At 41.2% G+C, this 14649-nt stretch overlaps 1 protein-coding gene across 3 annotated transcripts in view; it reads right to left on the reverse strand.

The window, feature by feature from the left end:
- Positions 1-6831: 6831 nt before the first annotated feature.
- Positions 6832-14649, reverse strand: part of MID2 (midline 2) — an 82396-nt gene continuing 74578 nt past the window's right edge. For all 3 annotated transcript variants that reach the window (XM_004440463.3, XM_087427367.1, XM_087427366.1), the window contains 3 exons: positions 9769-9930; positions 8101-8308; positions 6832-7728 (listed from right to left, as the gene is read on the reverse strand). In XM_004440463.3, coding sequence (XP_004440520.1) covers positions 7326-7728; positions 8101-8308; positions 9769-9930 — 773 coding nt within the window. In that variant the 3' untranslated portion in view covers positions 6832-7325. The remainder of the gene's footprint in view (positions 7729-8100; positions 8309-9768; positions 9931-14649) is intronic.

Genomic DNA, 14649 nt, shown 5'->3' on the forward strand with positions numbered 1-14649 from the left:
CATTTCCATTCATAGTTGAAAACCTAAGAGCCAGAGATAGCAAAGGACTTGGGCTTTGGAATTCTCTGGCCTTGGTACTGAATCTTGGAGGGCCTGAATTTGTTGTGTGTCCCATTATTCCTTTAATACCTGCCCCATCCCATCCCAACCCCAAAGAGGGAGAAGAATAAAAGGACATAAATGGAAGGTCAGCAGAAGGGAGGGAGAGAGGAAGTTCCTCAACAGACTCAGACTTCTCTTCCTTTTGCTTCCCTTCCAGGGAGGGTACCTGGGCCTTCAGCTAGCTACTATAGAACAGCTCCACCATGGTACCCTGGCAACCTTGCAGTATCCACATAAGCCCTGCAGGCAAAAGTTTGAACCCAGCTAATCTGAGTCTTGGTGAAACGCCTGTGATCCTCCCAAAACACAAAAGGATGAGAATCCTGCAAGAAGCTGCTTCAAGGCCATCTCCCACTCGCCTCCTTTTCTCCCCTCTCCCCTGGGAGGCTGTCAAGAAACAGTTTTTCATCACCTCCCACCTGCTGAGATCTGGTGAGATAGTGTTCCTGACTCAACCCCCTCAGAATAGAGCTACAGACTACAAAGCCACTCAGCTGCAGTCTAGAATTGGCTTCTTAGCAATGGGATATCCCACAACTACCATTGTGGTTCTCTGGCCCCTTTTGTTTCAGTGTCATCCCTTTTGGTGATTGGGACAAGGACCGCTAGGAGCCGGAACCTTTTACTGCTTTTTCTTTCACTGTGTAAATAATAAACTGTTTGAATCTAAAAGTGATTCATTGTATCTTTATCTGCTGAATCAGTCAGGCCTTGGACTAAGCGTTGCCTTGTGTGCTTGACAGCTGTCTATTGTGAATTTCACACTTCTTGTATATCACAGCAGCCTCCCTTATCGCTGAGAAAGTTGAGCTGGACAAAACGATATGTAGACCGTAATGGCTTTTTCCCATCATTGTACATCAAAGAGAAAATCAGCCCAAATTCCATTTTCTGGGACTTACAATCTGGCTGAAGGAGTAGCAAATCCTCTTTGCATTCTGTGTACAAGGCTAGCCCCACAGAGAGTGGAGTTGGCATCTATATTCTGGTATTTGAAAGACTCCTTTTGGCTCAAAATATGTCCCCTACAAGCCTCTCAGTGCATTGCTGGCTGACCCTTCCAAACCTGAAAGTCTTAAGTTTTCCCTCCCCACCTTGTCACCCCCAGGTTAGACAACAAAAGCATTGCCTCTAGAAGGTCCTTGTTAACATTTCTTGTTTTCTGAGAAGGAAGGAAGAGGTGGAGAAGTTGGTGAGGATGTGAATTTTGCCCACACTCCTCCATTAGCACATTATTGATGACTAATTTATTAATTCTTCTAATTGTTCCCTTTGAAGGATCCTGGCCTTAAAGAACAGTAGCCTGTTACCAAGAGGCAGTTGTGAGAATGCTGGATCAGGAACACGTGCCTGAGGGGGATTATGGAGTGGTGGTGTGGAATTCACCTAAGACAAACCTGACAACGTATGAGGTGGCCCACTTGTCATTCTGCTTATCAGGTTCTGTTTCTATTCCAACCAGCATTACTAAGCCTCTGCTATGTACAAGTCTGCTAAGAGCTTCCATTCTCACCTTTGTGTCTCCAGTAAAGGTGTCCTTTTTCAGATACCACAAGTGACTCGAGTTTACAGATTGAAAACTCTTTGGGAAGAATTACTGAATTAGGTACCCCACTAAATCTAGTTAATAAATGTTAGGAATACTTTTTCATCTCAATGTGCTCCCACAGAACTGAGAATAGTGGTAACATGACGAGTGATCAATAAGTGCCTCTTGAATGACCAGGCCAGATCAGTCACAGTTGTAATTTGTATATTGTGCCCAACAGTTACAGGAAGACCACCTTGATTCTCCACCCCTGGAAATTCATAGTGGAGGAGAGTCATTCCCCGTGGCTATCATGCTATATACATTTCCAATATCCCTGTAACAACTTACTTGGCCTCTGTTACTCCTAACCTTTGTAACAGACCAACAGACCACCTGGTCCCCACCTATAGGCTCAGCTTCACTGAGACTTACCAACTCTATTCCTAGGTGTGGGAACATAAAGAACCCCATGTCTGCTCTAGCCTGGCAAATGAAATGGAGTCAGCCTTTCCAAACATCATATCCCCCCAAAACATTTAAAATCTTAGCTGTGGGTAATAGCCCCATATTTGGCTTTTGCCCAGGCTGCTCTCCAGTTAGACCACTAACCCCCTGATAGTCCAAATTCTTGTCTCTTATATTTTAATCCTCTTGACTTGGGCTATAGTCCCTGTAAGCCCTTGGTCTGACAACCTGTTTCAAGCCACTTCTCTAGATGCCACCCTTGACTGGCCTGCTTCATTTCACATTTCATGCCTCCTTTAGTCTTGGTGCAACCACAACTCTGCTTTTAAAGTATGCCCAAGCCCAGCTCTGGGGGATCTCCTAACCCTCCCAGGCTCCTCCTACAGGCCAGGTGTTTAACAGCAAGTCAGCTCACTTCTGGCCTGGTCCTGACCTTAACCAATAGGTTCCAGCACTGGGATTTTCTTTTTTCTTCCTTAATTCCCACCTTCGGCCCCAATCCCTGAAACTGAATGTGCCATGTTTCTTTGGGCCTTATACCTTCATTTCTTTAGTCTTCTTGACTGTATCCTGCTCCTAAAACCAAAGTCTTCATGATTGCATCTCGATTTCTAGATGCCCTGTATCCTTTCTGCCCAAATCTCTACCTATTATGTGGTAATTAATTTCCCCCAAGTCATTTAGACAATTCCAGTAACTCATAGCCATCTTACTTTTAATCTTCACCCAATTTAAACTCCAGTGAGAGACAATCAAGAATTCATGAATACATATATTTTTATTTAATTCTTAATATAGCATTTTGGATGGGCTGGGATATTTTAGAGGGGTGAGGCTGTGTAATCCGCAGACGCTCAGATTTCTGTTACTAGGAGAGACACTATTGGTCCAGAGATCCCAGTACAAACAAGCCTGGGGTAAAATATTTGATAAAAAATAGTCCAACAATCGTCTAATAAATATTCTAGCTAACGATAACAACACAGCATATGTCCGAAACTGGCAGACCAGACTGTAAAAGGCAGTTTTACCTAACCTGATGACAGTCAACCTGGCAAACCTGTAATACACAGGCAAACACAGCCCAATGGCTCCAAGGCTGCAATTGGCTTCAGAAATTGAAATAAGTGTGGGAGTGGTTCTCATCTGTCAGCCTCACATTCTCCATTCTGTAGAGGAAAGGGTATCAAATATTTGAGCTTATCAAAAAGCCCATCTATGGATTGCTCCATCCAGGTAGTCATATATAAATACGTAAACCATGGAAGCTTAGAAAATTCACCTAGTGTATTTTAGCTGAAAAGAACTTAGAAGTGATTTGCTGCAATCTGAATTTCACTGCATCCAAAGTTACACAATGGAATTACATGATAAAAACACATACAGATGCAGTTACTCTTACTTACAAGTAGCCAGAATTCCAATGTGACATTAAAATTTCTTTCATATTCTCAAAACAGGTTTGACTTTACTTTTGCTTATCTTTGTGCTTTCTTCAATAAGACAATATAAAAAGTGGAAATAAGCATAAATTGCAGACAGAAAGAATAATTTGCTAGCAGAAAGAATTGTAGGAGAACAGATTGAGTAGAGCAACAACAACGAAAATTTATGGAGTCACCTTCCAGGAAGATATGAAATACAGGTCCTATTCCCTTTGTCCAACTGGGTTTAGCTAGAGGTAGTCAATGACTTCTCTTAAGGTCGCTGGCATTGCCAGTATTCTATGAAAGTCTTAAGTTTACTGAAGTGAGTATCTGGGACTCACCACACCTCCACTGCGTACTTTGCCACTAGATTGTTTCTTGGAAAGCACTTCTCATTATTTGGCTCAGAAATTTCATTGCTCACCCCAAACCCAGTTTAATTTCCTACTTTATTCAGTAGGCTTAGCTCTGAGTGATTTTTGGCTATAATCAAAACTTAAACCCACCTTCAAAGAACAAAGTCCGAAAAGATTGAAAAATTATTGAAAAAATGGTGCTATATGCTCCAGACAATTCCCCAAGTCAACTTCCAAAGAGCTTTTGAGAAGGACAATGCTCATTTATATCTATGAGTCCCGGGACATCTGCAAAATAATATCAATACGGCCCAAATGGAGAAGTAACTAAGCTTTTCTGCCCAGGAAACAACAAACACCAGTATGGATATCAGAGTACAATAGGGAAACTTTGATCATTCATTCATTCACTCACTCAATAAACATTAGCCAGGCAACTACTCTGTTCCACACACTATGCCAGGTGTTAAACAACAAACACAGAAGACACAGTCCCTGCCCTCAAGGTAGTCAAAGTCTAGTAGGGAAGATGATTAGTATAAACTTTTGTGTGCATCAGAAGTACCTGGGGAACTTGTTAAAAATGTAAAATTCCACCTGTGTGCCCAGATACTCTAATTAAGTAGATCAGAGGTAGGGGGCCTAGGAATCAATTGTTTTAACAAACACCAAAGTTGATTCTAACAGGTTGTCTGAAGACCACACTTTGAAAAACACTGTTATACAATGTGATTATTGCTGAGGTGGGGGATGCTCAGCTTGCCCCAGGAGCTCTGAAGAAGAGAACATAGCCCAGTCTAGGGGTCAGGAGTTAACCTGGTTGAGAGGGGCAGGGGTGGGGAAAGGTAGTCCAGGCTTGGGTCAAAAGTAGGGTGGGGATATTGTTTTGTCTCAGAGCACTAAAATCTGAAGGACACAAAAATGAATGGCATGGGAAACCCAAGGACAAGGCAAAGGAAACTGGACTGGAGCGGGGGTGGAGTGTTCTGCACTTACCGCATTTTCACACTGTTCCCTTAATTTAAGAACAATTCCTAGTGTTTCCTGTGGGCATCAAAATTGTTAATAATGTCTCTGTTTCAGGCCCAGAGAACAACTTGTGTAAATAGTTAAGCTTGGCTAGAGTAACCAGTGTGAGAGGGAAAGTGGCAAAAGGTGAGGCTGAGAAAGCAAATGGAGACCTGAAAAGCCAAACCCTAAGTAACTGGGAGCTTCTACTGAATGCTATGGGAGCCAGTGAAAGGTTTTATGAAGGAGGAAAAAGTCATGTGTTTTGTTTAAGAATTTGGGGATAGGCTCTAGAGGAGAGACCAGAGCAACTTAGAAATGAAAGGCATACACCTTAAACCACCACTACACTGTACTGGGACTGAGGCTGGGGGAGGAGATGAGTATTTCTTGCACGCTTAACTAAATGCCAGGCACCGTGCTAGGCAGTTTACATGTGCTATCTATTTAAATCTTTGCAACAGCCTCATGAGGTAGGTATTATTTTACAGAAGAGGAAACAGAGGCTCAGAGAAGTGAAGTACTTGCCCTAGGTCACACTGCTACTAAATGGCAGAGGAACTAGGATTATGTTAGTCCAAAGGCTATGAGCTTCCCATTACAGCAACTATTTCCCAGCACTGCTGAATCTTAATGAGGTTGCTCATTTCCTGATTAGAAGTACATATGGCTTTTAAAACCAAAAAGCTGACTTGGCCACTAGATAGGTAAGTTGGAGACTGCCATCTGTATCTGCATCAGTCCTGCTTTCCACGTGAGGTGAACAAACAATACAAAACTGTAATTTTGGGGATTTATATAGATACTTTGTCTCTCCTACAGAATAGTAAGCCGTTTGACAGCAGGGACTGTGTTTTATCAGTATGTCAGCAATAGCGTGGTACCTGGCATCTAGTAGTTTGTTGAATGAATTAATGAAGAACATCCACCATGGTGGTGGAAAGGAAGAGGGGAGAAGTTGGGCATCGTTTCACGGCTCCAATCTGGGGGCTTGTTACAGCTACCACTTTGTACAACAGTAATATTTTCACAACTCCCAAGAAGTAGAGTCCTTGAAGCAGACTTAGCTCCTGGAAAGGAGAAAGCTCTGGTTCTGACGTCCCCACTCCCTGCTGTGGAACTGACAAAAACGCAGACCATACAGCTTGATTCCCTTCACCGATAGTGATGAGGACTGGGATGAAGCTTACATCTGCATTTGCCATGAAGTGTTGGCTAAGCAGATGAACAGTGTAAACAAGACTGCAAGAGGAATGATTATTTAACCTGTTTAAGAACAGGTTAAGAACAAACTGTTCTCAGGCATTCTTAAGCACTTTAGAAGTGTTTTATCTGAAAATACAAGTACATTTATGTGCAAATAGTTCTTGCATCTATAACACTCCATTCTTACTAAGTAAATAAAGCAGGTTCATAAAGAACCTCCATTAGGCAACTCTTTTTTTTTTAGCCTAATTCTAGTAACTGTATGCACTTGAGAGTAATAAAACTATATTTCTTTGAAATATTCTGTGATGGAATCTTTAACAATTCAGGCGAATCTCCTCCTTTAGGTAGCCTCAATGAAACTGCTACATATAACACTTCTACCTGGATCAATTTTCTATCCAGCAATAGCATCTCTTGTGCAATCTTGTCCCCCAATATTTCCTAATCCAACCTAGAGCTCTTCCCACCATCTATGTCATTATTGCATGTATATGTGTGTGTGACAGGAGGGAGGGAGGGATAAATGGAGGAAGGGGAGAAATGTTAACTGATTTTGATGTTCCCTTTAGGGGACAAAAATGGATGGTATAATTTATTTTCCCTTCTAGTATATTTCTCACTCAAATGAGCAAATTAAAAAGTTTATTATGTATATATAATTATAAAATGAATATATAATACATATTATTTATTCATTTTATATATATATATTATATATACACATACGTTTCCTTTATAATAAATCCTTGATTTTAGGTTTTTATCAAAAGCTACATATAATATGTGATCATTTGACATTTCAAAATTCTACTTGGCCAAATTGGCCAGTACTAGAAAGGCTGACACCCCTCCCTTTCTGGCTGGCTAGCCCCTTGTTCAGAGCATCTTTCTACATTATGTACCTAGAATTACCCTAATTGCTTCCAATATCATTTATACTCCTAAATCACTGGGAATTTTTAATTCTCCAATGACGAGAGGCATTCATTAAATTCCTTCTCCAATGGCTTGAACGCACACTACTCAGATAATTTGTTCTGAGAAACTCAATACATTAAACTCAAATACAAGTTTTAATGCACAAAAATTAAATCTATAATATCTAGTTATTTTGGATGCTTCAAATGAACTTTATTTTTGTATCTCGGATATTGGACACTAACTGAGGTTTAGGAGGGGAAGAACTGCTGAACTGGAGAGCCAGTGAATTATATGCTCTGTTGAAACTTAATGGCAAGCTTTCATCCCAGAAACATAAGGGGATTCTTGAGGCCTGCAGTTGCATTCCTGCCGCTCGGGGTAATCAATAAAATCTGGGGCAGGCAAGCCAGACAGGATCATTAGGGATTTGTTCCAGATTGTGAATGTTGGACAAACTGGAAGAATGAAGGTCACATCAAAAGTATGAAGATGGAGAGAGTTAGCTGGGTCATAGAAAGACAGCATGTTGTTGTCATAATCCAGAAGGACACCCAGACGCTTCAACTGCGGAGGCACATCCACCAGCATCTCCTTGTTGTTATGTCTCACGACGAAGTTACTATTGCATCGAGAGAAGACCCAGGAGGAAGCATTCTTGCCGATCCATTCATTCTTGGGAGCTGATTTGTAGGCAATGCCAATTGCATACCTGTGAGACAGCAGAAAGGAGAGAGAAATAAACATTTACTAATGATCTGGGTTGTGCTAGACACCATACGGGATATAGAAGAAACAGAATACATGTTTCTTCCTTAAATAGTTTACATTTAGATCCATAATGTTGATACCACTAGAGCTTTAAAAAGTTAGCAATTAGAGTGATGTAGTAGTTTCCAATTCCTAGCTCAGTATGTTTTCCATGATTTTTATTAGAAAACACTGGCAAAGTTTTCTAGGAGTGGTTTTCATCGCATGCCTTTTAACTTTGACTTACTGGTATTATGTTTGTGCTACAGAACTGAACCTCCCAGGAACCTAACAACAGGGGAGAGAAGAGAAAAGAGAAGTAGGCTCCACTCACCACGTCGAGGAACCCATGACCACCTCCCAGTAGTGGCAGCCACTGTCAATGAATATATTTCCTGCCGCCCCATAGCACCCTGTGCCACTAAACCTCTCTGGGGTATGGCTCTTCTTCAGAGAGCTTTCATCCTTCTCCATCTGCAATCCATCATTGGAGATCTTCAACTTCTTGTGAGTCATTTTGGGATCCAGTTTAAAGGGTTGGCCTGAAAAAAGCAGAAAAAAGAAAATGCATGAGGAAGTGTTTAAGAATTCGTCCTTCAGGACCATCACTACCAGAGGAGCCTCCATATGAGGATCATTCTTGGGTCAGTGCAAGTTGGTTGCTGTTCAGATTATATTAAGAAAGCAGGCCAGAAGCCTCTGTTTTTAATAAAATAAGAAAAAGCTGTCCCCTCTTCATATATTATCAACTTAAAAGGGGGCTGTCAGGGTCTCACGTTCCAAAATATGTTTTGTACTTTGCTTTATTTCATTGGGTAGTCTGGGACTTGAGCAGATTTTAGGGGAAGGAGTGTTTGAGGTGATACAAAGTGAGGGAATTGATGAGATAATTGCTGCTTAGTGGCAGATCAAAAAAAGAACTGAATAAATAAAAAATTTAAAAAAAAAAGAACTGAGAATAACTCAGCAATGGGACAATGTTTTGCCCTCTTAAAACTGAGATGTAAATAATATATAATTAGGTAAATTTGTTAGAGTGATTGTTGCATCATCAATGATTAGAGAAAATATTTGTTGTGTGGGATCATTCACAACAAGTCATAGGACAAAACCAGTTATTAGGAGCCAATTGCTGGGTATGGCAAGAGCTGTATTATACAAAATGAGTCTGTGGCAGACACCATTGGCGAACACAACACCCATTCCCTACTTTTTCTCTCTTACCCACTTTCACTATAGAGGCTAGAAAAGCTAAGTACTTAAGCCCCTAGCTTCCCGTGCTGCTAGGAGTGGCTAATAAGATGGAAGCAGATAGAAGCAGAAGTCAGACATGGTGGGGAAAGCTTCTGGGAAAGTGCTTGTTTTCTGATAAAAGGGATAACCATCATGTATACCAACCCTTTCCCCCTTCTTCCTACCTTGAAAGGAAATATTACATCTAGAGATTGCAGTGGCCATGTTGTGACCATGTGGCAATAAGCCAATACACAAAGGGAGAAGGAGCCTGGGTCTTTTATGATATCACAGAGCTACTGCACCGGCCCTGAACCACCTACCTTCAAACTTCTTGCTATGTGATAGAGAGAAAAAAGTGCTTTGCTTAAGCTACTAACTATTTGTTAAGCTAAGTTAGTTGAATTTTCTGTCACTTGCAGTCAAAAGCATTCCTAGCAGGTATGGTTTCTCTGCAGTAGGATTTTACCAGATTATCACAAATAGTATTCTTTTACTCAACTGTCCCCCAAGCATGGAAGTGGGTGGGGTGCAAAGAAAAACCCTTCACTAATATCCTCCCAAGGCACCAGCTATTTTATATATATCTCTGTGTCCACATTATCTCCCAGGGGCACGAAGAAACCCTTTGCCCAAAGCACAAACTACAAAGTTCCTCTACCGGGTACCTCTGCTCTCTTGCACTGCCGTGGGTGCCTGCTCGGGCTGAGTGTACTCCCTAGCATGGAGGGAAAAAGTGATCTCTCCTTTCGGAATCACCATAACATACTGTTTGTTTTTAGGCGGGTAGGTTCACTGTTCCGGCTGCCTGCTTGGTTTATGGCTTTAACAATGAAGATGTAGCGTGTCCCACTCTGGAGTCCGTGCACTGTGTAATGGTTCTGTTTAATGTTGGGTACAATCATCCAGCTATCCACTGAATTATACAGGCCTGTAACATGGGGAAAGACAAGGATGTTAACCAGCAGGTAATAGAGACAGGATGAGCAGCACACTGAAAATTCATCATAAGCCCTCCCAAAAGTGAATTTCATTTTGTTTTCTTTTGAGTCCTGGAACACATAGTGAGATGAACCTCCTCTACTTCTTTTCTCCCATGGATCCAGGCTTATGCGAGGCTCCTCACTTCTGGTAATTGAATGTAACCACCAGTGAAAGTTAGGTTATTTCAATTTTCTGCCAAATAATACAGGAAAAGCTACTATACAAAATCACAGAATCATCTCTTTTATGGAGTCTCTAGATCTTTACCCCAAAGGTCCAATCTTCTGAGAGCTGAGTCTGGCCTCGTATGGATGGAGAGGTCCTGTGCAGAGCACAGGAACATGGAATCTCCAAGCCGAAAGGACACCTAGACGCTATATTTCCATAATTTTACAAATGGGAAACTAAGATCAAGAGAAGAGAAGTGACTTCCCCAAGGCCACAGATAGCTGGTGATGGTGCTGAGAGCAGAACCCTGGTCTCCTTAATCCTAGTCCAGTGTTCTCTCCACTACATCACAATTCATAAGGTGAATAACAATGTTCCTTTGTCTCTGCAAGGTAGTGAACCTTTCAGGGCTCATTGACTAAACTCTCCCACCCCATCCTCACCCTTACTTCCAAAACTAGCTGGGCTCTAAGGTATCATAGGGAAGCCAGGAGATGCCATGATAACCAAAGCAAAATAGCATCTCGTCACTTGACACTACCCACTTGTACCCCTTCTTGGTTCTGATTCCAAAACTCATTTGAAGTTGGGTGGTCCAGGAACACATTGTTGTCTGGAACTTTCTTCCCTCTCAAGTAGGGAAAGGGATCAGAGATCTAGGTTTCTGCTTTTGAAACTCTTTAGACCATAAACATTGACTTAAACAGAGAAAAATGTACATAATTAAAAACATGTACTTGGCTAACTTTTCGTAAAAGAAAGATCGACATTCTAGTTTGTGGATGATCTAGACTTCTCTCTTTTTTTCAGTTGGTTTACAGCTTTTTAACCACAATTCTACCAGAGGCTAAAAGAGAAAGGGCAAGGAAAATGAGCAGTAAATTTAGTCACTTCTATGCAACTCTAGTAAATGGTTTAGTGAGGTTAAAAATTGAAAATAATAATGAGTGTTTTGAAAGTGATTTGATCATGAGGGTTTTATAATTAATTTGGGGGGAGGTTAAAAAAATCTAAATTAAAACTAGGAAAAGAAGCATAATGGAGGGCAAATAGATATGCTATAGAAAGAAGAATAATTGGTGGAGATGCTCAGTGATTCTTAGGAAAAGACAAGAAGGATAAGGGCCAGGAACAATGTTTGAGGGCTTGGCTGTCTACATACCAATGCACAGTATGAATCATAAATTGTGCATGAAATTTCAATACAAATACAAAAATAAATGATCTTCCAGATATACTCCCAACAATACAAAACATAAAACATAACAAACTTAACAATGAAGTACCATGTAGCTGTAAAAAAAAAGAATGACGAGGGAGCCGGCCCTGTAGCATAGTGGTTAAGTTCGGCATGCTCCACTTCAGCAGCCCAGGTTCGCGGGTTCCGATCCTGGGCGCAGACCTACACCACTCGTCAGCCATGCTCTGGCGGCAACCCACACAAAATGGAAGAATATTGGCACAGATGTTAGCTGAGGGTGGATCTTCCTCAACCAAAAAGAGTAAGATTGGCAACAGATGTTAGCTGAGGGTGAATCTTCCTCAACAAAAATAAAACAAAACAAAAGATTGTGGAAGATCTCTATGAACTGACATGGAGTGATTTCCAGGGCATATTATTAATTGAAAAAAGCAAATTGTAGGGGCCGGCCCAGTGGCGTAGGGGTTAAGTTCGCGCATTCTGCTTCAGCAGCCCGGGGTTTCCCGGTTCAGATCCTGGACGTGGATGTACTCACCACTCATCAAGCCATGCTGAGGTGGTGTCACATATAGAACAACTACAACTCTAAAACTATGATACACAACTATGTACCTGGGCTTTGGGGAGAAAAAAGAAAAAAAAAAAGAGGAAGATTGGCAACAGATGTTAGCACAGGTCCAATCTTCCTAGAAAAAAAGCAAATTGTAAAAGCATATAAAGCATGCTACCTTTTTTGCAAGAAAGACAGACAAATAAGAAAACATACATATATTTGCTTGGATTTACAAAACAACAATAACAGGAAGAAAAACCCAGAAAATAATAAGTTGGTTACTTACAAGGGATAGGGGTGGGGGAACGGGATTAAAAAGATATGAGAGAGACTGACACTTCTCTGAGTATACTTCATAGTTTTCCCTTTTGGAAACATACTGTTGTTTTACAAATTCAAAAAATTAAAATGAAATCAATATGAATGGGAAGACTGGGGACTAAAACTGAAGGCAAACTGAAACAAATGAACCCAAGTGCATTGCAAATGAAAAACAACCACACCAAGAGGATGGGGGCAGGGGGAGAACTGCAGACAAATCCTGAATTACTGTTTGTTTTTGTAGTGGTATGGGCAAAGTAATTCTGAAACTATTTTAGATGTATTACAGGATTGAGCAAATGAGTAATGTGTTGATGTTGTGGGGAGCCAGGGTTCTCATTGTGGAAGTAGGAACATACAAATGTGGAATGGGAGAAGACAGGAAAGAACCTGTGGGGATGGACTGGAATGGAGGTATTGGTATGAACTCATGATTTCTAAAATATATATATGTATATTTATGTGCGTACATATGCGCACATATGTCAAGTGTGTGTGTCATGTGTGCATACGGATACATACGTGGGTGTATGTGTGTATTTCTAGTACCCAGGTCTTGGTCTCTAATACCATTCTCACACTAAAAGGAAGCAGGTTCCTTGGAAAAATGGCTGATTTCAAGGCTGGGGCAGGATATAGTCAAAATGAGCCTAGAACCTTTTATTATCCTGGAAAGTAAGGAAGTGCTCCAAAAAATGATGGGAGAATGAATATAAAGACTCTGGAGTCAGCTTAAAAGGCTCCCACTGGCTAAATCTGGGCAATTTAAGCACCAAAATAAGTTAGCGCAGTAAAAAAGTATAAACCACTGAAAAAAAAAAGAATTCATGAGTCCATAATGATAAGTAGATAAATAAATAAACAAATGGAGGGTGGGGCTTTTGCTTACAGTAAAATGCCAAGTGCCAACTTGTAAACACGGGAGGGAACGCTCAGTTAAAAAATCATCATTTGGGGGCCAGTCCGGTGGCGCAAGCAGTTAAGTGCGCACGCTCCGCTGCGGCGGCCTGGGGTCCGCCAGTTCGGATCCGGGTGCGCACCGATGCACCGCTTGTCAAGCCATGCTGTGGCGGCGTCCCACATAAAGTGGAGGAAGATGGGCACAGATGTTAGCCCAGGGCCAGTCTTCCTCATCAAAAAAGAGGAGGATTGGCATCGGATGTTAGCTCAGGGCCGATATTCCTCACAAAAAAAAAAAAAATTATCATTTTGCAATCGTCAGAGTAAATATTGGATCAGGCAAGAATTACTGACTGATGCTAAAACAAGAATGAGGGTGGGATGGGTTTGGTGAGGAAGCAGGATATTTTCATAGTCTTAAAGTATCACCACACAGAATGCTTACTAGTTGCAAAAGGAAGAAGAGTAACTATACAGTGAAGAAATCAGGCAACACCTTTGACCAGGTGATCAAAATCAGCACCACCAGTGAAGGGGAAGTGGACATCATGTGCCTCCAGATGTGATGTCCTAAAGAGGACACAACACCTCTTACGTAGTATTCCAGCCATGAATGCATAATTTGAATATAATAGTGAGGAAACCTGAGGCAAACCCAAAGGAAAGAACATTATAATAAAGAAATAAAAGGGCACTTTTAAAACTGTAATGTCTGGGGCCGACCCGGTGGCGCAAGCAGTTAAGAGCACACGCTCCGCTGTGGTGGCCCAGGGTTCGCCGGTTCGGATCCCGGGCGCACACCGACGCACTGCTTGTCAAGCCATGCTGTGGTGGCGTCCCATATAAAGTGGAGGAAGATGGGCACAGATGTTAGCCCAGGGCCAGTCTTCCTCAGCAAAAAGAGGAGGATTGGCAGATGTTAGCTCAGGGACGATCTTCCTCAAAAAGAAAAAAAAAAAACATGTAAATGTCATTAAAGACAAAGAAAGGCTTAGGAAATGTTCCAGATTAAAGAAGGCTAGAGATATGACAAATGCAATACCTGATCTTAGTCTGTAAAGGACAATATTGGGTCCTTCATACGTTATAAAGGATATTAGCAGGTCAGCAGTCAAGAGTGGAATATGAATGGTGGATTAGATAAAAGTATTGCATCAGTGTTAAATCTCTGGAAGTTGATAACTGTACCGTGGTTATGTAAGAGAATTTCCTTATTCTTAGGAAACATACACTGAAGAATTTAGGAGTGAAAGGCCATGATGTATGCAATTTACTCTCAAATGGTTCCAAAAAAAGGGACAGACATAGAGAATGCTAGCAAATGATAAAGGAAATCGGGCAAAATATTAACAATAGGCGAATCTGGGGAAAAAGTATATGGGTGTTGTTTGTGCTAGTCTTGAAAATTTCTGTAATTTTGAAGACATTTCCAAATTTTAAAAAGATAAATATATGATCCTCTGGGTATCACTGAGACTTGGTGAAATGAGATTTATAATTAAATTATGGTAATGGAAGGATAT

The sequence above is a fragment of the Ceratotherium simum genome, chromosome X (assembly GCF_057802395.1).
Source record: "Ceratotherium simum simum isolate JZ-2026a chromosome X, ASM5780239v1, whole genome shotgun sequence".
Classification (NCBI taxonomy): Eukaryota; Metazoa; Chordata; class Mammalia; order Perissodactyla; family Rhinocerotidae; genus Ceratotherium; species Ceratotherium simum.